Source organism: Leptosomus discolor, chromosome 8 (genome assembly GCF_034619465.1).
Source record: "Leptosomus discolor isolate bLepDis1 chromosome 8, bLepDis1.hap2, whole genome shotgun sequence".
Taxonomy (NCBI): domain Eukaryota; kingdom Metazoa; phylum Chordata; class Aves; order Leptosomiformes; family Leptosomidae; genus Leptosomus; species Leptosomus discolor.
Genome location: NC_141398.1, coordinates 13984383 through 14008300, shown reverse-complemented (window position 1 = coordinate 14008300; position 23918 = coordinate 13984383). Strand labels below are relative to the sequence as shown.

The following is a 23918-nucleotide window of genomic DNA, read 5'->3' as shown; positions in this document are numbered from 1 at the left end:
AAGAGAGAAAGAGAGAAAGAAAGAAAGAGAGAAAGAAAGAGAGAAAGAGAGAGAGAAAGAAAGAGAAAAAAGAGAGAGAAAGAGGGAAATAGAGAAAGAAAAGGAAAGAAAGAGAGAAAGAGAGAGAGAAAGAAAGAGAGAGAAAGAAAGAAAGAAAAGAAAGAAAAGAAAGAAAGAGAAAGAAAGGAAAGAAAAGAGAGAAAGAAAGAAAGAGAGAAAGAAAGAAAGAGAGAAAGAAAGAAAGAGAGAAAGAAAGAGAAAGAAAGAAAGAAAAGAAAGAAAAGAAAGAAAGAGAAAGAAAGGAAAGAAAAGAGAGAAAGAAAGAAAGAGAGAAAGAAAGAAAGAGAGAAAGAAAGAAAGAGAGAAAGAAAGAGAGAAAAAAGAAAGAAAAGAAAGAAAGAAAGATAGAAAGAAAAAGAAAGAGAGAAAGAAAGAGAGAAAGAAAGAAAGAAAAGAAAGAAAGGAAAGAAAAGAAAGAAAGAGAGAAAGAAAGAAAGAGAGAAAGAAGAGACAAATAGGTTTTTGTGGTAGATTGGTCTTCTGTATAGAAGCTTGATAATCACACAACAAATAGGGTGGCTTCTTCAGAATATGCAGTTTTTTCCCTCTAACATGTCACAGAATCACAAAATGTCAGGGGTTGCAAGAGACCTCGAAAGATCATCTAGTCCAACCCCCCTGCCAGAGCAGGGCCACCTAGAGCAGGTCACACAGGAAGAGCATCACTATTGGAAATCTCAAATCTCTTTGTAAGTAGCACCTGGCTGCACAAAAGAAGCCTAACGAGAAGTCTATAAACACTGGATAAATCTGCCTACAGTTTTCTATGACTTAGGAGATGAAGTGTCTTTTTTTTTTTCCTAGCTGATCACAGCATCTGTATTTGGATTTTTACAAACTCAGAAAGGAATTGAAACTCTAGGTCCCAAATCTCTCAGCAAGGCCCAGCCCTGCACCTGAACAGGCCTGCCTTAGCTGCTACTGTATAGCGTGAACAGGAACGACATGCCCTACACACAGATACGGAAACTACACACAGACGTATGAAAACCACACGGTGCATGACTGCATGCTACATCCCAAACGTAGGCATCCCCTTCCCCAGGTTCCAGCCCAAGCTGCTGTTTCAAACCTCTGCTCTTCTGCCTGACTCTGCGGCCCTTCCTGGGGAAGCTCTTTAACAACACAAGAGAGAGCCAGCACTTCTTCCCGCTCCCCCAGCTCCCGCTACTCTGCTCTCCACCTGAACGCTGCAATGCCTGCTTCTGCCACTGTCCCTAGGTCTCTTCTCGTTGTACCTATGTCCACTCTATCACCCACTGTAACAAATGTAGCTTCAGAAATAATTCTGGCCACTACAGGGGTTCCAGTTTGGTGGATGTATACAGTGAGCCAAATTCTGCACTGAATTACCCGTCTTGCCTTTTCAAAGATGCAAGATGAGGTGTTAACTTATTTTTCTCTGTATACAGGGAACAATTTCGTCCTTAACGAAATATTAAACTTACACCCTCAATTCAACAAGCCCTTGGAAATCTAGCTGTCTGAATTACCTTTACAAATAAGGGAACATATTAGGCTCTTACTTTGGAGTCAGTATCTTTAAGAAAAGATTGATTTGCTTAGCCTTCCTGAACTGCATTATCACAGAAAATATAAAAACCTGGTCTTCAGCTATGATTATAGGAAGACAAGCACTCTTTGGCTGGCCAGTCAGTGAAATGTCTGTGAGACAGGGAAAGAAGGAACTTGTTGAATGTAAATACTGACCTGTGGAAAATCAGCCTGATAAAAGGGCATGTAATTGATATGAGGCTTCTAACCCCCTATTTTCCCAGTGAGAGATTTAGCCCTAATTAAACACTTGGCATCAGATTGAAATAGTTGCGGTCTCCAGAAATCTACCCTGAGAAAGAATCCCACTAGAAACTGTAGTGGTAGCCTAGTAAAGCGATAACAAACCTCGCATCTACCTTACATCAGAAAGATATATATCAGATTGCCACAAGGATGAGTGAACATCAGGATTGCCACTGTTGTCAAAATTTATTTCTGAAAGCCTCATTAAGGATTAAAATCTAATTTTGATAACTGAAGAGTCAGTTGAAAATTACAGTGTGACAAAAATTACAAGCAAAGAGGGAACCCTCCATCCCAGAACCTTTCCAAATCAAAAGAAACTTCCTCATGCAGTGATTTTACAACAGTGGAAAAAGCCTTTCTTAGGAATTAATCTGTTTAGTACCATAATAGGGAGCAATGTATGTCTGCAGGGAGTTTGGTATACTAGACTAGACCCTTAGTTAATGGATATTTTTGTAAATATTTAGAGCCAAGTCATGGATCTCCCCTTGCTAGAAGTATCCCTAAACTTCATAAAGATGAAAGGTATGCTTGAATTTGACTTTACTGCAACCAAGGAAGTATATATATTTAAGTTAGACTGCCTCCAGATGTGTTTTTTAGTGATTAAAAAACCCTTCTTTTTACTTCAAGAATAAACATTATTCATAATGTTAACAAACTGTAAATTGTACACATTTTTTTTAAAAAAAATATGTATTTAAAACAAGAAACAAAGAAGCAGCAGACGCAGACATGCCCAATAAGTTACCGTATCCCCTAATCATAATCTAAACACGCTATCAATGCATGCACATCAATAAATTAAAGAAGTAATGAATAAACATATTCTTCCGCAATAAAACCATGGATGTGCTCTGCTTAATTTGAGAGGGAACTATGGTCCACATTGTAGAAATTCCAAATTCCTAGACTTGTCTTCCCTAAAGGTTAACACAAAACAGATGACAGTTTTGATCCTGCTGTGATATGAAATTGTGACACCACATGGGGCAGACAAGCAGCACCCCTATTGAACTGCGCTGTCTAAACGCTGTTGCCTGTGCTTTCCGATGTGTACAGAAGTCATGGAAGGCCAGCTCATTTTCCCCTGCCATCCCACCACGCGTTACCCAAGAAAGCAAATTCCAGTCACCTTGCGGATGTGCTCCTGCAGTCCCGTGACTCCGTACATCCTCAGCACAAACCAGAGCTTCAGGGAGCGGAACCTCCTGCCCAGCGGGATTTGCCAGTGCTGCAAGCCAGGGAGAAGGGAGGGCACCCACATTAGAAGTCACCGTTGCAGAGATACGGCAGAAATTGTACATTCTGCCATCATTTGGAAGCGTACGGCATTGCCACATCCTACAGGCAGTTACCAGAGGTGGTCAAATAATTGTAGAAATGTCTATTCCTGGTTAATGCCCTGGTGTGACTGTTTAATACTGAAAATTTTCAAATTAAAATTGGAAAAGGAGGTTGATGTCTGAATGGAAGAGTCACAAGGCAAATAAAATTTTCTTTGTGCCTCTTGAATTCTCCTCAAAGGCTTTAGAAAAATAAGTATCTTAGAAGCTCATGTACATTAGCTTGTTTACAGTTGTGGGCTATCATCTACAATGGCAATCCTATTTTCCATTTCAAAACAACAGTGTTTCCACTGGTTAAAGATTAAAACACATACGTTGTTGGGGTTTTTTTTTAATTCACTATGTTAAGGGAAAAGAAATCTTAGTGACATTTCTTTCTACTGCCTAAACCTTGAGATATTGCACATGCAAGACAATTTCTGCCTTTAAACAATTTCTTCTGAAAGAACAGAGTTTAAAATTTCAGCTTGAGGAATGTTAAAAATGTATCAAGCTGCATTCTTCCTGGAAAGAAACATAAAGTTTTGAGGATTATGATAGTAATGGAAAATTAAAAGTCCTGAAAATATCAGTATATACAAGTAATGGTATTAGTTATTACATTGATGCTGTACTTACCCGATAATCTGTTACAAGGCCTGTAAGTTAAAAAAAAAATGTTCACATTACTTCATCGCAACAGCCAAAGACTTCAGTCATTCTAATGTTATCGAAAAAGCCATATCTCAGCTCTCCTGTATGTTTGCTACAAACTTCAGCATCATCAGTGTCAACAGGACCACTAAATATCCAGTAGGATACTTGGCAGCATGCTAAATGAAGGTGATTGTAATAAGCTTCATTCCTTAGCTAGGTAGAATATACCACTAGCAAATTAAACAGTTTACAGGAGAAGAAACACAATTTTCTTTTCTGCTATACTGCAGATACTGTGGAGATGAGGGACTAAATAGTATGTTTATTTTCTTCTTGTAAGGAAAAGAAGTAGTAGATAAAATGGCTATTATTAATTTTGGTTTAGACTGTTTACAGAATCCCCAAACTCAATGACTCATTCTCTGCTATGAATTGTCACCACCTTTGCCCTAGTGAACTGGTAACACTTTTTAAAATAATTCACTTCTAACTACCTTTTATACTCATTCATATATTTGTTGCTAACTCTTAAGCATGTCTAATAAGTGACTGGAAAATTTGACTCAGAATTGACCTCTTCCTGCTTGGAGAATAGTATTCTGCTTTTTTTAATAGCTTCTTATTTCATTTCATGTAGCATAAGCCCCTTACAAACACAGATTGACCACGCCACAAAGCAGTCAAGGGACACATAGAGAGCGTTATTAGTTGTCTTTTATATACACACACTGAGTCAAGATGCATCTACCTTTTCTTTGAATCAGGTAATTAAACTGATTTCATAGTAAAGGGAACTGTAACATAAAAGTGGATTACTTGCAGTAAGGCAGTGATAGAAATGAAACCGACGTAAAATTTAAAGTACTTCTTTAGGAAAATGTGGAAGCATCTGTTTAGCTTTCTTATTCTGCTTTATTACTCTGCAGTGAAGTACTAGCTTCATAGGAAAGTATGTACTTCAATTCCATGGGAAAGTGCTGTCTAAGTGCCCCTGGAATTGTGAACTATATAGAACAAAGTGCTATACAGAACTGTAGCTCCTGAACTTGACCAGCCTATGCCATTTACATAATTCTCAGCCTTTATATTTTCTAGGACTTAAAAAAAAAAAGACTGTATTTCTTGTGTTACAAGCCCTCTTGCCAATGTTCTCACAACTACACAGCCACAACATAGCAAAAAACCATAGTCCTTCCTCCCTGCAACATACAGCCATTTCATTCTTTGACCTGCTACTGGGTTATTTTCCAGGTGAATAAAAACCACAAAAGAACCAACAATCATTAACGTGTTCCTGGATTTCAGGAAATGAACATGCTTGCCTCAGCTCGGTTAACGAGGTAATTTCATAACACTCATATTCTGCAGTGTGGCAGCCATTTTTGTCTGATAGCTGCAAGACTGGTAGCAAAGGAGTAAAGCAACTGGTGATAGATAAATAATCCTACGCTCCCGTACGGGGCTATGTCTAATGATCCACAACAACGCCTTTCACAAGCTGTGAAGCAGAATGAATCAATGATTAGTCTTTGATTACAAGCCTTAGTCTTACATCTGTATTTAACCAGGAGGAATTGCATTGTGGGAGCATATGTGGTGTTCACAATAGAGTATAAAGCTGCATTCTTCTAACACTGCCATTAGGATTTGACCTATATCCTGGGTTGCCAGGCAAGCTAGTATAATCTTCCTGGTGTGATGATGAAAATCACATAAAATTATAATTAATGACAAAATAAAGACTTTCCCCTTGGGGGCACACGTAATTGCCATATGGTTATTAAGAGTAATTGCTCACAGATAGAGATATTTTTCCGCTCATTTAAATTCTCAAGTGAGAGATGAGCGAATTCAAAAATGCTACTTCATTTGCCTTGTAAACCATGATGGGAATCCTCAGACCTGAGACATACTCAGAAAATAAGACCCTCCATTAGACAAGTCATATTTCCAGGAATGTCGACATCCCATAAATCACGCAGGGATTAACAGGGACTGTAACAGCCTAGCACCTTGGCAAGTTTCACTAAGTTTATTGAAGGCGTAAGTGTGGATTGGATTTAACAGTTTAACTAGAGGCATTTGCATCTGAAAGTGTTGTCCAGCTCTTTCGAAAATTGATATCAAACAGGAACAGAGCGTAGAAAAATTTAGTGTCACCAGACTGCTAGTAATAAGCTGATCTCTTTAAATCACCATGTCCAGACCGCGTACCATGCTATCACAGCTTCTGAAGTCAAGACGAAGGCTGAACAACTTCTTATCCAACTGAGGAGTTACAAGTTTTCAAGTCAACTAGGTGGCCTCACTGAAAGCACCTAGTTTTAAGAAAGGTTTGATCTTCTTCTGGTGTTATTTAACCTGGGGAAGACCTACAGTTCTTGTATCAGGACTGCCACTTGTCACAAGAACATATTCTCACATTAGTTAAGGTTGGATTTTTTTCTCCTGAAGAGAAATATTTTTCATGTATGTGAAATAAAAGCTACTGACTTAAGTATATTTGCTATAACTTTTCATTTAAAAAAGGGCAAAAAAACAGTATACATTTTATTCTTAACAATTCTAGCCTTTGGCACCTCAGCTCCAGAGTTACTGCATTTTCTTGTTTATTGCACTGTTCTATGTTTGCATTTCTTGGAAGTGTAGAAAAGGAATAAAATGCAAAATTTCTGCCAGTTCAGGATTAAGGCACAGGAATCCATTTTTCCTAGGGCCTTCTAGTGAATGGTGGAACTCTGGATGATATTTATTTAAACGTCAATGAGTTCATAGCCATAACAGAAAGAAGATAAAAATACTCAGGATACACTTCTGAACACAGACCAGCACCAGCAATTCCAGGAAAAATGTGAGATAAGAGTAAATGATAAGAACATCCACATGTGATTCATCCTCTTGAGAAAGCTATGAGGGAACTTGCACCACCTGTTGACACTGCACTGCTGTGACCTTCTTCACAATTAATCAGTTAATAACCAAATGTGTAAAAATGGGCTTCAGGATGGCAAATTCCGCTCTGCGGTTGCTAGGTATGTGCGAGGAGCAGCGCTAATCCATTAAGGAGCTTTGTACAGGGCCTAAGATTCGTAAGTTCTTGGTAAGCACTTTGTGAAGAGCTTTCGTGAGCATTTTGTACAAGACTGATAGTCTGCACCTCCCGCCTTCTCTACAATCAGTGTAGGAACATGAGAGCAACAGGATAATGTCCCAGATAGCTATCACTTGAAATAGAGCACAGGTATCAAACACAGCTTACTCCTCCTTTGTGGTGTCAGGGAATCTTTGCTCCTGACATGGTTTTTTTTAAATTTGAATCAGAGCTTGCATGAAAAAAAGGTCATAGACTTTAGAAACTTTAAAAACAGATCAGATCTTGAAACCATTCTGGAGAAATATATGTTGGGGAAGGCAGATTAAGGGACTCGATACACGGCACCCAGTAATAGGTTTATCTGACTGCCAAAAGATCACTAAGAATTTTATCAGGACTCCTAAAGTCAGTGGTAAGTCGGGAGCTGGAGAAATCAGAACACAAAAGTATTAAATGCTTTATAAAATGGCTTTCCCTCAATTGCTTTTTATACTAACTAAAATCTCACTAGACATGTGTTTGCACTTGAATACGCTTAACTCCCTAGGGCACTCTGAAAATGGAAACTTAGGTAGTTTTAAGAATTTCAGTTTTCATCTTAAGTCCTATTTTCCATTAAATATCAGTGTACAAACAAAATAAAAATAATCTAATTTAATTATAAAATTACCAGACTCCTGATGGTGATGCTGCAGGTAAAGAGGTTCTAATTTAAAGGCACTTGTCAAATCTGATCTTTTTTTCACCCTGTATAAAAAAGAAAGAAATCAAATTGAGAAATTTAAGAATTAAAATGTAAGGGATTAAATTTCCACAAGAAGTGAAGGCAAGTTGAATGTGTTTAAACTGGCGTATTTCCTGAGCACAGCCTGTGCCATTTTCAGTGCTTTTTCACAGCCATATCAGTACTGTACTTACAAGTAGTTAAGTGTAAGGCTCAGCAGGAACGGGCAACATGACTGCACGACTGCATATTTAAAAACAGACAAGAAACAGACACAGAGGATCTTTTTATGGTGATAGACACTCACACCAGAATGTGAGACTAGCTGAAGCAATGTTAATGTTTGCAGTCAACAGAAGTTGCCTTGAAATTACTGCAGCACAAAGCTCTGTGGGAAGAGCTGTGCCTTCCTAGACACGGTGCACAGCCGCGGCGAGGTGTTGCGGATGCTGGCCCCTGTCTCTCCATGCTGCAGCGGTGGCAGCAGCCGCCACTGGTAGGGACGAGCCACCTGGTCCACACTCAGGCTTCCCTCTTGCCCCACCCTGCCCTTAGCTGGATCCAACATCCAATTACTGGCAGACGCACTAGAGCACAATGTAAAACTGAGCAGCACACCTTACTGTTGCCAGCTAGTGGGCGGTGTCACTGGACTGAGGTTCAAAAGCCAATGTGTCCCTTTCAGAGAGAATAAGCTGTGTTTTGCCAGGGGGTAATAACAACATTTTCCTGGTTTATGCTTCACTCTATGTGTAAGACTGACTCACCTCTGCAAATGCTGGGGTTTAGAGAGGCAGAAGAAGAAGAAACCAGAAATGAAAAAAGGGAAAGACGGCTACACTGTTATATTAGGGCTATATATATTATATATGTGTATATATATATATAGTAAGCAATAATTTTGTCAACACAGGGACACTTTAAACGACAAAACCCCAAACTTTAATGATTTTCTGTGCATCTGTTTTTTTCTGGTTTGTAAGGATGTAATGTAAAATTGTAAATTTCTAAGTAAAAATCTGATTTCTAGTATTTCGGTGTGCATGTATAAACACACAGCCTCCCACTCTCATCCCCCATCAGGAAAGTACGAAGGCTAACAGTTACGTACTTGCCTTCACGTATGGAAAGTGCATAGCTGAAGATAAATAAGCTTATGCACATGAAAAACAGTAAAAGATAGAATGTTCTCAATAAAAACAATTAATAACCTATTTGTGTGCTGGAAATGTCCTGTGGACAGAAGGAAGAAACTATTAACTGAAAGGAGTTTTAATTAGGGTAAATATTTTTACAAACCCTAAGTTGTTCTACTGTAGTTTATTTGATATGTTTGATTACTTTGGTATATTCGTGTGTCAGTAGCTCACTCTGTACACAACTAACCCAAGTTACAAGCAGCGTCCTTAGTTATCTTGTGAGAGCTTCATTTCTTCTCCTGTAATATGCAGTGCTAAACAATGGAACAGATAACTATTCTGCAGGTCCATCTGGCTTAGAAGATATAAAAATGCTGTCATCTTGTACTTCCTTGGTGATGTTACCAGTTTTAAGAGATGGTGTCTGTTCCATCTGGGGACTTCACGGGTCTTAATCTGGCAACCATGAAAAACTATCTAAAAGGATTACTCAAATAGATCCAAAGCCCGGGCATCAATGTATATGAAGCAGTTGAGTTGCACCTCTGTACACAGGTCTAGATTTCACCCTATGTATTTAAACTTTGTTGCAGTAAGTGCTTGTGTGGTCTGGTAATGAACAGAAGTGGTGTCCTTAACTTTCTTTGCAAACATCCATGCTTGACTGAAGGATGGTGAATATATATTTCAACAATGTCATTGATAAACTACAATTTTTTTAAGGCTTAATGTTATGCTAATAGACCTACTAAGACCTAGCTTGAGTGGCACAGATTCACATATTAAGTACTTATGATATAAAAAGCATAACGCAAGTTCTGGTGAATAAAGTAGTGAAAATCTGTAAAAAGCGACTTACTTGGATTGCACATCTGCAGTTTTTAACAGCCTCAGTCTATTCTGTCCATTTTAAATGACAGATACAATAACCAAAAAAGTGTCTTCATACTATAAACCAACAGGAGAATTTCACTTCCATCTATAGATAAGCATTTGCTGTAAGCACCTTCCTGCCCTGCAAGCACTAAAGCAATCTTCCCAACCAAAAGTTAATGCTTAAACACTGAAGAGAGTTACAGAAAAGCAAAAATACCAAGACTGCAAGATTCTTATTTTCATCTCTCTGAAAGAACACACTTCCTATTTTATAATATTCCAGAGTACCAATCAAAAAAGTCAGGCAAAACTGACTGGTAGTTTCAAGGCAGAGTCTCTAAAGGACCTCAACATTTGAATATGGAAGATATACCCCTCTTGGAGTGGCTATATTAAATTCCTTTTTATAGGAAATTGACTGCTTTTTTCTGTACATCAAGAATTCTGAGAATACCTTACAAAATGTTTATAACGAAATCGCATCCAAATCCCAAATGACATCAGTGCTACATATTGCACTGAGTAGTTAAATCATTACATTACAGATCTAATGGCTAGATTATCTTAATGAACTTGCAGAGAAAAGAAATGGGAGTGTTTATTGGGGAAAGTGCTGAGGAGCCTGGGTGATGTAGAAGCCTGTCCAACAATGGAACTCAGCTTAATTTGATTCTGAAATGGTGTTCTCTGTTTATTGGAGTCTTTCTGTATTATTACAACAGCATGGTTAATACTTCCCATGGATCCTAAGCAGGCTAGGTATCCTTCACAGTTACTTTTTCTCACCAGGCTCCTTCATCCTTTATTATTACATTTCACCTTTTCAGGTAGTGTTGCAGTTGATAAGTCTCTGCTGTCATCTGGGGAAATTGAAAATCAGTACAAAATTGCATAAATAGTCCTTTTTGAAATCAGCTGCTTTTCAGCAGCCAAATCCCAAGCATTTTTAGAAAGACTTCTGAAAGAATCAAGGCTCAAACAAAAAAGAAATTTTATGGAAAAGAAGAAAAAGCTCAGTTTAGCATGCTGTTCATTGCATTAACATCTTTAACTGAAGTTTTCATTTATGTTTTACATAGCCCCAAAATGGAGCAAGTATGAATCTGCAGACTTTTCAGGATTTCTCTCTCTCTCTGGAACATAATGCAGAGCTCAGGCCTATTTCTAAATCCAATTTAAAAGTTGGATTAAATGAATGAGTGAATTCTGTAAATAATTTACAAGAGTTAAAGCTATCCAGAACTCCTCATTTCAATAGAGAAATGTAAATAAATGCCTACTGCTAGAAAGGCAGACCAATTTTACATGTGATTTTTGCCTCTGTTAATGTTTCCTTTTACTGTAATACTTACCACATAGCAGAGCAGTCAAAATTCACTAGGAGCCATTTGTGAGGATTGAAGTTAAATGAGTCAGCAAACTGAGAGTGGATAAATAAAAAGAGCATCATGAAATAGAAAGATATCCATGTGCTAATGATACAACTTTATCAAATTGTCCAAGTACATCTCAACTACGAATGAATTCCTGAATTGGGTCTTTATAGATAATGTTCATACTGATGTCACCTTACTTAATAACTACTGTAGTTAAATGTTCATTTATTCTGGTGATGGAACTCAGGTTAGGTGTGCAGCTAGGCTATTGGTACTATCAACATTTTGAGCATTTGCTAACAATTATAGTTTTTAGATACACATGTTGTGGAAAAGTATGTATCTCAGTGTAAACTAAAGAAAAAATCTGCATAATCAGGAAGATCCACTGTGGTTCATATCCCATTTTCCAATAACAATACACTAAGCTTTCTATTTCCAAGAATATTAAACATATACACGCAAAATTCATATATAGAGACAAATTACATATTTCGTTCAGAATCTGCATATCACATTCATTCAGAAAGTTACAACTGGCCAGGAAATTACTTTTTTTTTATTGCCAGGGTATTTTCTTTTAGTAGAAGTCATTTTTTCACCTAAGTCAAAAGAAAACCCAACACAGAATAAGTATTCCTGATATGTATTTATATAAATCATGTAACAGGCCCGTTTTACTTGACATATGTTTAGGTGTGGTATCAGAGGAAACCCAAGTAGGTGAGATGGACATAGTGTGGGTAAGGCTTTGTCCGTGTTTTGTGTTTTAACAAAGGCAGAAGCCATCAGCCTTAAAAAAGAGAGATGGGGGCCTGGCAGCACCAGGGTCTGACTACTCCATATAGCACTCTTTTGTTCTCATTTGCTTCTCATAACCTTGCCTGTCGCTTGTAAACAATCAATGATTGCTCTCATAAAAGAGGATTATCTGTCTGTCTCTCTGTCTATCTGTCTATACATCTATCTAGCTATCTCCCTGTACTATGTGAGGTAGGAAACCTATTCATGGTTGTTAAATATTTACTCTTATGAGAAATGCTGGTCCAAACAAGGGATGCTGTTTCATTTCCTTCAGGAACCAATAAGAATAATTTAAAAAATATTCCCTACAGGAAATTACAACAAGCTTCATTTGCTGATAAAAAAAAGACAGAAAGAAATGCTTTATTTGTGAGGGGGTTTTCCCTCCTCTTCTTCATTAGTCACTACCTATCAGTGCTGTGTTTAAACGTCTGGCTTTACCAAACAGTAATATTTTCTCCACTGACGTGGAAGACAAGGACTTATCTGACTGTCTGAGGGGAGCAGCAGGAAATTGAAGTATTCTTATCTAAGCAACTGAATGCCAAGTAGCTCAGTGAGGGGGGGAAAAAAGGAACAGGAATGCTTTAGGGGAATATTTCATTTAGCTCTCTCAGTTATTAAACCCTGTCTGTTTGAGATACAGCTACTGGCAGTATTCTTATGACTTTCAGGGTGTAAGCAAAAGATCAGACATAATGAGCTTATTAATTTGTTGAACTTTTTTTCTTTTTTTTTTTTTTTCTGTAATGTAGAATTAGGATGTTATAAATGTGCCTTTTTGCATATTCGGGAAAAATTTCTCTTCTGTTTTGTAACTTACTTTATTGATTCACTACCTCTTGCTATTCTGAATGACAAACTTTTACATACTGTGTTAACTCTCAGAATAAAGCAGTAAAAATTAGATAAACTAAGTAACGTAATAGAATATACAGGGATTCGTAGTGCAAACTGAAGTGCAGTGTACTTAGAGATTCTAGAAGAACCATTAATGGTGGACGGATAAGAAACACACAGACTCTATGGAAGAGCAAGGTTTTAGCAGGCTGCTAGAGAAGAAACACTTCATTCACCTCCACTCCGTTTAAAAGATGCCTGAATTCAGGGCAGATGAATGCGCTCCCAGCATAGGCTGCATCAATATGCATCCAGATGTTTTCCTTATTGCCTAAAATAAAAAGTAATTTAGGGGAAAATAAATTAAACAACAGATTAAAAAGCCCTATTAATTTGCATGAAACCAAGTGCCTGAGAGATTTTTCTTTGATGTTATTATTTTTCCAATTTAAAATTAAATTAAGAGATTAAATGTTTCTACCATCTGGGTTTCCATTAATACATAAAGATGTATACATAACGTATTCTTCTTCCTTCCCACTTTTCCTGGAACAGAGTCCTTACATGTCTAGGTTTATCTTATTAATATTAAGCAACATAAAATACTAAATTATTTTTATTTCAAAACCGTCATAAAATAGGTGAAAATACGTATCTATAGATGCAGTTATCATTTCTATGGTAATAAAACTACCTACTTTAGCAAGAGGAGCTAGAGTTTTAGCTGTGCCCCCCACTTTCAACTCATGAATCACAAACATACGCTTCTAAAGAGTATTTTTTACATCTTGATAGATGTGTGTGCACATGCTTTTGAACTATGTGCAGCAAACTACTTATTTAAAGGACTGAGACACTTAAGCAAGAGCAAGCATTGAAAGGTTACAAAAGTGCTAGTTTTGATTAGTCACTGAATGGTTTCTGCAGAAATATTTTAGCATATGAGCCTCTCGTGTTCTCTGTATATAGATCTGCTGTGCCATAGATCACATGTATTAATGCACATGGTAACAGTTCTGGCCTATGAGCTGATGAGTGAAGCCCACATGACATCTTTAAACTGGTCACCAAATAACTGTGATGGGTATTTCCACATACAGAGGTATATTCATTCAGATCTGCAGTTGGGCACCAAGTTCATGCTGGAATTTGTATCCTTGTGAACTACATTTTCTTTTTTGCATAAATGTCTGGAAAAAGCTAATAAAATATTATTCATAACATCCATGGCCTTTATTTTAAAACATGTTCAAAGTTCAACTGATTATTTCTTTTTAAATATATTTGGTGTGAGACACTGCTTGTATTTCATAGGACTACTGCTCATGTATATTAAGAAGAAAATTCACCTGCATGCAGAAAAGCTAGCATGAGACTTATGATTTGAGTAGTGCACCATCCTTCTGCTGGTCTCTGCTGCACAAGCAGGAAATCATTGAGAGCAACTTGTGAAACACACATGATTAGTCATTATACCTAAAAGTATTGGCGTCACTGTTTTATTAGGCCAGGTCTATAGGAATAACCTGAAGAACAAAAGAATCTCCAGCTGCTAAGAAGACTACTAGAAGCCTTTTTTAGAAAGGAGGTTTGGGAGAAACTGAGTCTCTCAGGCTTGTGCTGAAGGGTGAGAAACTTCTCAGAGCCAGTCACCACCACACTAACCCCAAATGTTTTAGGCCTCACCTGAATAAATTAGTAGAACATCAAATCTAGCTGTGTTCCTATAAGGCTGCTGCCAATTGCTTATAGCTATAAATTCCCTGTCCTAAATGCCCACTTGAATACTGTTGCATTTTCACCAGCCAGCAAGCATGTGCTTTCAACCAAGCCTTGCTGCAGATCAAGGCTTGACACAACAGAGCATAACACAGAAATACTTGTGAAGAGTCCGTGACTTGGGCACTGTATTAAACACCCTGGCACTCGTCCTGTTTTCTTGCAAGAGGAAGGAAATGGGGGAAAGGAGAGGAAAGATTAAGGAGAACATATGTGGATTTTTGGTGCTTATTTCCCTGCTTTTTATAGTTGTTAGAACCGCACAGAAACAGAACACTTGGTGCAGAGGAGAATGAGAGTTCAGCTTTTCCCTGATCTTCACCATTGCTCTGGATGCGCTTGCAGGCAGAAGGAAAATGTTACGAACTGAAGCACTTACAGTAATTTTTAACTGACAGTGTTCCAAAATATGCCTGCCTCCCCAAAACTCCTGAGGCAACGTCCTCTGTGCTCTTTAACAGTTTGAGAATGCGAGCTTGCTGCTCGGCGTAATATTAGAAGGAAAACCGTAACTGAAGGTCTCATCTGTAAGGAGCCTTATTGAATTTGGACACTGACGCTGCACAATGCCCTGGAAATGACTCAGCGCGGCTTAAACTGATATCTGCAATTTTAGAAAGTAGCAGCAAAGACTTACAAATAGGACCCAGTTCTAACAGCTTGTCAAAGGAGCAGCAAGGCGTGGTTCCAAGTGTTGCACAGAACTGCAGAGCAAAAAAAAAAAAAACAAAGGCAAAAAAAAATTAAGCGCAACAGCAAGGAAAATTATCAAATGAAAAAATACTGTCTGCAAAGACAACAATAAATAGAGAGAATAGATGATAGAGGGCAAAATAAATTGATTTTAGCCAATACCTATCCCTCAGCGGAACTTTTGAGAATCTAATTTTTCTTTTCAAAGCTCCCATAAGTGTCCATTGAGACAGATGCGTAAAATCAAATGTTAATATAAAATTGACTGATAAGTAATGTAATATAGTCACAGTGCTACATTAATGCTATATGTTATATATTTTCTATGTGTTCCACGTGCTGATCATGTGGCCCAATACTAACCTCACACACACAATTATGATCAAAATGGTTTGCAGTTTATGGTATATAAGCAAGCTCTGACCTTGAACAACTTAAAGGTGCTGGAATTCCTGTTGACAGAATGGATCATAAAATGTTACTGCCTGAATTAAAGAGCCACAGCGCTGTAACAGAGACTTGTAACTCGTTTGTTCTCAATGGATCTGCAGCCTGGGATCTATTCACTAGTAGCATATGTTCACTATCAGGTTTGCAAGATTTTTTCCCGGAGAAACATTTTCTCTCAAATTCATCCTAAAATATTGGAACCATTCTTCCTTCATTCTGTTAATGTCTCATTTATTGTATCCTGCTGCATGACCAGTGGGCTAAAAGCAGAGGCAATATAAATGCTGAAGTTTCACAGTAGAAAGAGAATAGAACTAGGTGAAAATGAGCGATAGTAATTTACTGGAATTATAAAACTAAAAAATTAATTATAGAATTATAACACTAAAAAAACCCCACAATTACCAAGTGCATATTATTGACTATTTTATTTTTCATTGCTACACTTATGTTTTAAACACGTTGTCTCATTTTTGCAAGCACTAATAAAGGCTGGGTCTTGTTTTTGCCTTGTACTGGATTTTCATGTAATAAAAGACACTTTACAATTTAAATAGGCAAATATAGTATGCTGGTTTTAGTTAGAATATTGAAGTACAAAGGAATTAAATAATTTATCCAAGGTCATACAGAAACTATAGTACAGTCAGGAGATGACTATAAATATGTCAAATCCAGAATTTTGGTTTTTTATTTTTGTACTTCTGGTTACTTTTTCTGCCACATACACTGTCAATGCACTATCTTTGGCTTTCACTGGTTTTCCCTCCATATCTGCAACTAGCCATATTGGGGGGGGGGGGGGTGGAGGGGTGAGGTGTGCATATCCCTCAGTGAATTCATGACAAGACCTATAAGAAGACAAAGGAACACCTGTATGATACTTGTCAATCCACTAGACCTTTCAAGAACCAAACATACAGTCATAGCAAAACACAGACACAATTCAAATTTAAAACTCCAGATGGTGCGTTTTTGTGTCACAGCTCCATAACGAGTAGGTACGCAGGGCCTTTGGGCTCACTGCTGTCCCCTGTAGCAGGAGTGATACCATCAGAACGTGTTCCCAGTGGTTCCTTCTCTGCATTGGACTTCTCTGGCTCATCCAACATGCCAAGTAGTATCTTCTATTTCTTAACTGTCTGCTTAGTTTGTCTAGTACAATAGGTCTTCCTGCTATGCTAGAGAATCTCATCACTGTAGAGCAGCATGCGTTGTTGTCATTGCTGCCTTAGTTGCAGAGCTGCTGCAGGAGGGGGACGTGTTGCCAGAGCCCAGCTGAGAGGTGCAGCTGGTGGCTTGAGTGTGTGGGATGGGGTGGACTTTTGGCCTGTTCCGTTACAGCCATTGAGATGTGAGTAACGGAGTTTGCTCACGTTTACGTTACCTGGTGTGGCCTTGTCTGCTTTCAACCTTTAGTCTCTCTCTCTAGCACAACAAGCTTTCTGCTTCTGAGAAAAATAATTTTGTGTTATTATGCCAGTAGCAAATTGTTTACCAAAATCCTGTAATCTCTTTTAGCCTAATATCATGTTTCACTTGCCAAGTACATACTCTTTTCTATTCTTCTAGCTTGGACATTCACACGCTGTCTCTCCCGCGTTTCACTGATATCTCGTTAATTCTAGGAGTCCTCATTAATTCTAGGAGTCCCTGTTACTCAAAAGTAAACGATGCCAGCTTTTTCAGGAGGGTCTTTTTTCCTTCTTTTTTCAAAGGTGATACACATGTGCACTAAGTATTTCTGCTCTAATTAAACAGACTGCTTGACAGTTACCAATATTTTACACTTTTATTTCTTCCCTTGAAGACTCATCCTCATTCATAAGTTGTCACCTGCTTTCAAGCTCGAGATTTTATTGACTTTTTCACTTCTACCAGCTATTGGATATTGGAGACCGTTACAAATCATCTACAATCACATCTTCAAGCAGGTCCTGTACACGTCAGGACTAAGAGTTGGTTTTCCCTCTGGGGAAACATAAACATCCAGTAAAAAAGGCAGGTGGATATGTATTCAAAGAGCCAGAAATCTAAAATTAAACATCCTAAGAATGTTAAACTAATTCAATAATCTATCACTAGAGAGGTAAAAGCTCTCTTTTAAGTACACTTTTGAACATTTCTGCATCTATATTGTATCATGTACCTCAGAGATATTTTAAAGTGTTGTAGGGAGCTGAATTCTTCTGTTTAATGGAAAGTACTCAGATAGTACACAATTCATATGAATTTATGTTACACTCTTAGAGGAAGCCATATCCTGCCTTTGTATAGGGCAGGCCTGATTAAAAGTAGTCATATAAAACCCTGAAAACATTTCATCCCTGACAGCACACGTGTCTCCACAACTTCACAATTACAGCAATATTAATAACTATAATAATGTTCCATGGCACCAATAAAAATATTGGCTATGGGAATAGTTATTGTTAAGATAAGAAAGGGACAATTCAGTACTTTTTCCATATCAAGCTACTAAGAACCTGAGTCTGAAACAAATATAGTTCTAACAGTGAAAAGTACATCGAAAATATAGTTAAGAAAATTTTGCTGCTAACACATTTTTCCCTCAAAATAATCTAATCTTTATCTGTACTGGGCCTTCCCATATTCCTGAGACACATGAGAAGAACAGAATAATTACAGTGCCTTGAGGTATGTTTATGACTTCTCTGGAAGTGTAATCATCCTTTGAGGGAGTTTGCTTTAAAAAAGATTCCAGGATAATTTTTTAAAAAAGAATAAGTTTGCTCCCTTTCTTTACTAAGAGAGCATGCGTGTATGGAGCAAAAATACATTTATCACGTTATTGTCTACCTAAGATATTCCCACAATCAGGAGAAACCCGCATTTCATCTTCGGCTGAATTACAGATCTACAAATTAGGTCACAAAAAATGGAGGATACCATGATGAAAATCCTGATTTTTCTATATATGTAAAGAATAGGGGTTAACACATTGGATTAGAAAATACCCAAATAAAGAATGGACTATAGCCTTAGCTCTGCTTTTACACATATATTTTATGCTCGTATGGTGTGGACTTTATAACAAGATTAGAGTGAAATTATCTTGGCTAGTCCAGCAATTAAGACAATGATGGAGATTTCACAATAGAAAGTTACACATTATAGTTATTAGTGTGCACTCCAGTTAAAGTATTCTCCCAATCAGGACAAGGAGTACGTTGCTTCAATGAGAGATTATATGAGTTCAAACATATGCTTAGTTGTTTAAATAATGGCTTATTCTGTAAAGTATACCACAGCTTGTAAAATAATTTTGTTGTCCTCTCTGCAGCTGTCTAAGCCTCAAAGCTACTTGTTTTAATTCTTAGAAACCACTTAAAATGACAGCATCTGCTCTTTCAGGACTCTCATTACCCCCCCTCAGTACTACGCAATGAATCTAACTCAATTTGTAACCTGTACAACACCGGCAAAATCACATTTGTGCAAAAGGCTGGGGACAGGCTGCATCACAGAAATTATACTGATGGCTCAGTATAGCCTGCAGGCCTTATCCTTTTCAGGTTGTGCACTTCAAATTTGACTCAGCCCTGGTTGCGAATACAAAGCAGCTAAAATGTTTGCATCAGTCATCTCATGTATTACTTTCCTGAAATCAAGAGCTATGTCAGGAAACATGCATGAATCTTTACGATGCCTGAGAGCAATGACTATCTTTTCAACTGGAAGACCTCCTACAGCTTTTGAAAAAGATGTGGACACATCTTGCACAGTTTCACCATAAAGCTTTTCATTTGCAATTAATTACAATGAGGCAGAACTTTCAACGTTCTTGTGTTTTTATTTTTTCCTAGTCAGTTGTTTGCCAACTTGCACTCATGAGATTTTCTGTGGCTCAAAGAAAACTGCAACATTTTACTAAACCACCATTCAGTATTTCACAAAACAGCAATCATTCACAAACTGTGGGTTAAGAAACATCACCCTAGACATCTGTACATGTCCTGAGAATGCTTCTTCCAAATGGAAATCTGTCATCAGGATCTCAGTGTTAACTTCTACGGAAAAGATGGCTCCTCTGTCAGTCTAATACTGATTTATTGTTTCCCGAGTGAGTCCAGATACAAACAACCTGCTGCTTAATATCCTGCAGATCATAATTCAGAAGAATCATTTCAGCTAGAATCAGAGAGATTTATTTCACACTGGGCCTTTGTTCAGCAGCAAGGCAATCATGTTATAGCAGCTTTATACTGGAGGAGGTTGTTGAAGTATATTGTACTATATATATCCCAGCTGCAATAGATCAGTGTTGATTTATGAAAGACAGCATGAAGTTCACAGGCCACATACACACATTCAGGTGAAATAGGCTTGAGTGCACTGGAACCTACATCTGAATTTAGCAGTGCTTAACTTAGTGATCTCCACGTTTGAGCATCCTAGTCAATGTTCAGCCAACACAGAGGCCTGTCTCAAGCTGGGAGCATATGGCCCAACTGAGGAAGGCTTTAAAGGTCCCCCTTAACTGGTGGCCAGATGAAGGGCTGCATATCAGCCACGCTTGGAAATTGTTCCTCAGTAAATTGTAGCAACTTTAGTGCCTCAACACCTGACACAGTTAAGTCCTTTGCTTGCTTGCTTTACTATATGAAAATATCTCTGTTTTAATTTCTGCAAAAGCAATTTGAAAGAGAAAAATTAACAGAAGTCTGAACTTAGAAGTAAAAGAAGGAAACAACAGTAGAGGTCTAGGTATGCTAATTAGCAACAGCCTTCACTGAACAAAATGACATACACATTACTAGCGCTAAAAGATATTGATGGTGGATAGGAATTCAAAGACTTGTTTGTAAAGACAATGCCTCTCCCAAAAAAAGGCTGACTGCCAAATCCTATGTATGTGAAAAGCAAACCTATAATTACCAGCTTGCTCTAATGAGAGAACCTGTTTCAAATCACGCAAACATGCCCCTGAGTCTCCACTGACCTCTACAAGCAAAGCACTTCTGTCAACCTGAGCATAATGACTCCTCATTTATTCATTAAATATAAGAGGAGAATCATGCCTATAAGGCATTGTAATTTGCTTGTATTTTCTTTTTAATCCCCTACAAAACTTTTTTTTGCTGATAAGGGAGACTGCATCGGCTTGGATGAAACCAAGATGTCTTCATCACGAAGGATCTCTCTGCTGTTGCAAGTCTCTTCAGGCAGAATTTCTTCTGTTAAACTTTTTGCTTTGATGTTGAATCACTCCTCTTAGTGAAGGATCAGTGAATACAGAGAGACAAGGAATAAAGTGGCGTAAGGTGTTTCCTTGGCAATGTGCATATCTTTGTCACCAGAACAAAATAAAATAGCACCAAATTACTCCAGAACAAAAGAAATGGAAAGGCTTTTGAAATCTGCAAGCCAGAAAAGAGGGCACTAATACAGTGCATGAACTGCTGCTCAGCATGACAGAGAATTAACACACCTTTTGAGTTAAGAGGCCAACCGTCAGGATAATGAGATCTAGTTTAATCTAAGCTGACATGTTTTATGTATACAAATAAATGGAAGACCTGGTACAAGACATATTAACTCAGACTGAGCCTCTGCTCTCTTTGAAAGCCTGTTTTGCACAGCTAAGCAAACAGAGGAAGAAAAACAACAGTCAAATCACCCTTTGTAAAGGTGTCACTGAATACATAAATCAGAATTTTTTTGCTTCCTCTTGCTACACATAGAAAAATTAATAAGGAATGAATATTTATGAGGGCCAAGTTGCTTTTTTTTGTGTTAATGGACATGAGATGAGGAAAAAACCCATTAACTTTGTAGTTAGTGCATGGAGCTATGATATAGTGCTGTACTTGCAGTTATTTAAAATTAACAGTGAGATAAACAAGTAGGATCCTATATAAGGTATTATGAGCTGGTACCATATAACAGAGAGATAACACATGCCTTATGGCACTTCTCCACTTCAATAGGTACAGCCCACAGAAGCAAGTTCATTTTGGAAGCCCTAGAGATGCTTTGTTTCTCAGTCATAGTCTTGTTTTATTGGAAAGCAATCCATGGGACATGCTTGGTCATCCCAAGGACTCACTAGTTCTAGGCAGGCTAGAAATTAGCAGCATTCTGCTTATATGAAAAACACTTTTCACCCTAGTCATCCTCATATTGCATAAAACCAGACACTAAAGGTTAATAACAAGAAGAGTAAAAAGATTACATCTTCAAAAGAGCTTGGTGAAATTTAAGCTTCTTTGTCCCATTTGGCACTTATCCATGACTATAAGCAAGCTTTATCTGCCAGTTCTTCTGAAACAGTTCATAGAAATTTAAGTCACATTAGACCCTTTCAAAAGTTTACCACATGAAAGAATGGAAACAACCGCCAAGTCAGACATGACTTTTCTGAAAAAATCGTGACATATTTTTGACTCTCCTAAAAAATCCCATTTATAAAGTTCTCAGTTTCTAAAACAGTTTCCTTTTTTTTTTCTCCAGTTTTGGTTCAATGGAAGCCAGTAAAAACATATTTTTGGTAGCATATTATCCCCCTTAATATAGATCTACACAGCCTATGGTCTGTGTCAAGTTTTGTAGAGGCATAATGCTTGGAAATGAGCAAAGCATTTTGTTGATGATGTACAAAAACACAACAGAAATTACTTACTCCATGAAAAAAACCCAAATGGTAAAGTCTTGTTTTAACTTGAAATAATAAGCTGCTGTTCTGAACTGACAGGAGGAGTAGATCTGATGAATAAGGAAATATTCTTTTCAGTCAGGTACTTATCATAGTAGAACCAAACTTCAGAATTTTATCCAATCTAACACTGTTCTGTGTCAAAAAATTGGGAGATTAGGAGCTTTAGCTACTGAGACATAGACACATTTGCTTTTGCTAGACTGCTGTGGAAGCAGGAATCTCTGGAAAAGAAAGTGGACAGAGAACAAGAAATGATGACACCTAAAGCTTTCACAGCAGGATTCCTTACAGCTCACCTATTAGAGACAAGTCACATATTCACAAACAACTGTCTGACAATGTCTGATCTTGATGATATTTGGGGCACATTATGGAGGTTTATTTCTTCGCTAAAGCAGTGAGGAAGGGAAACTATTATTTCTTGAAAATACTTAAGTTTGAGATACCATAGTTTGATTTATTGCATTTAACCTTGTTTTACATGTAAGTAAGTTAGAACCTGAAAAACAAAGGTATACCGTTGTAAAAGACGCAGTTCAGAATGCAAGTGTTAGATTATAACACTGCAGGATTACATGCAACTACAAAATTCACCTCCATTTATTCAAGTATAGTCTAGTATAGTATAGTCAAAGTCTAGTATAACTTTAAGTCCTTTTAAAACATCATTATTGCTGAGAAGTGCAACTGCACAAATCAGTTGTTCCTTCTGCACAGAAAGGTGTGTGAAGAACACTCATGGAACCTGTCCTAGTATTTTAGCTAGGCTACCTATCGATCCCTCTGTTAGGGATGAGATCATCTACTTATGTCAAAAATAGCTTATCAGAAGCAATAAATCTATTAATTAATTAAAATCCAATACTCACAAAGAATGGGATGAGACCAGAAGCTTTATCTTCATCCAAAACTTTCTTTAGGGCTGAACCACAAACACTAAATGTATCATCTGAAGAAACATTTTTCATCTTCACACCAGCAATTAATGCAGCCCTTTCCACTGATGAATGAGCCTACAAGGAAATGGGCAAGTTTTAAGACAGATACCTTTTATTGGAGTGTAAGAAGTTAATTTGAATTTTAAAAAAAGGAAATATTTTCTTTCAAATAAACTGTTGCTGGTACATAACACATACATACCTCTCTCTCTTTCATATAGATAGACAGACACACATACATATGTATATATACATACATATATGCACACACACGACACTAATAGAAACCCTGAAGTATTCTTGAGACCATTGCTATGGTGTAATTCAGACAAGAGTTCAATTAACCTTAGTGAGAGCTTTAATTAACATGCTCACAGTTAGGTAGGATTGAATAAGAGCTTCAGGATTTGGCTCTAAATCAACTAAAAGACATGCAGATAATCAGCTTGCCTGAGAATGATTCAGCTCCTCGCTAGCATATTTTTATGGCATACAGATTTGCTGAATTAAAATAAAATATGCATCATGGTATGGTATAGACTGAGATGTTTTCTTACATGACCATTTTTTTAGATTACCTGCTGACTAAATTGTGGTTCAATCATACATTCATTTTGTTAGGCAATTAAGGATCATTCCAAATATGCTATTTTTATTTATAACCCACTTTATTCGAAT

General features: G+C 37.5%; 1 protein-coding gene across 1 annotated transcript in view; it reads right to left on the bottom strand.

Annotated features, from left to right (window-relative positions):
• Nucleotides 1–23918, bottom strand: part of DDC (dopa decarboxylase) — a 49955-nt gene that overhangs the window by 8875 nt on the left and 17162 nt on the right. The window contains exons 5-11 of the mRNA XM_009960989.2: nucleotides 23172–23315; nucleotides 15118–15184; nucleotides 12938–13032; nucleotides 11034–11101; nucleotides 7613–7689; nucleotides 3831–3850; nucleotides 2999–3097 (exon numbers count right to left, since the gene is read on the bottom strand). Coding sequence (XP_009959291.1) covers nucleotides 2999–3097; nucleotides 3831–3850; nucleotides 7613–7689; nucleotides 11034–11101; nucleotides 12938–13032; nucleotides 15118–15184; nucleotides 23172–23315 — 570 coding nt within the window. The remainder of the gene's footprint in view (nucleotides 1–2998; nucleotides 3098–3830; nucleotides 3851–7612; nucleotides 7690–11033; nucleotides 11102–12937; nucleotides 13033–15117; nucleotides 15185–23171; nucleotides 23316–23918) is intronic.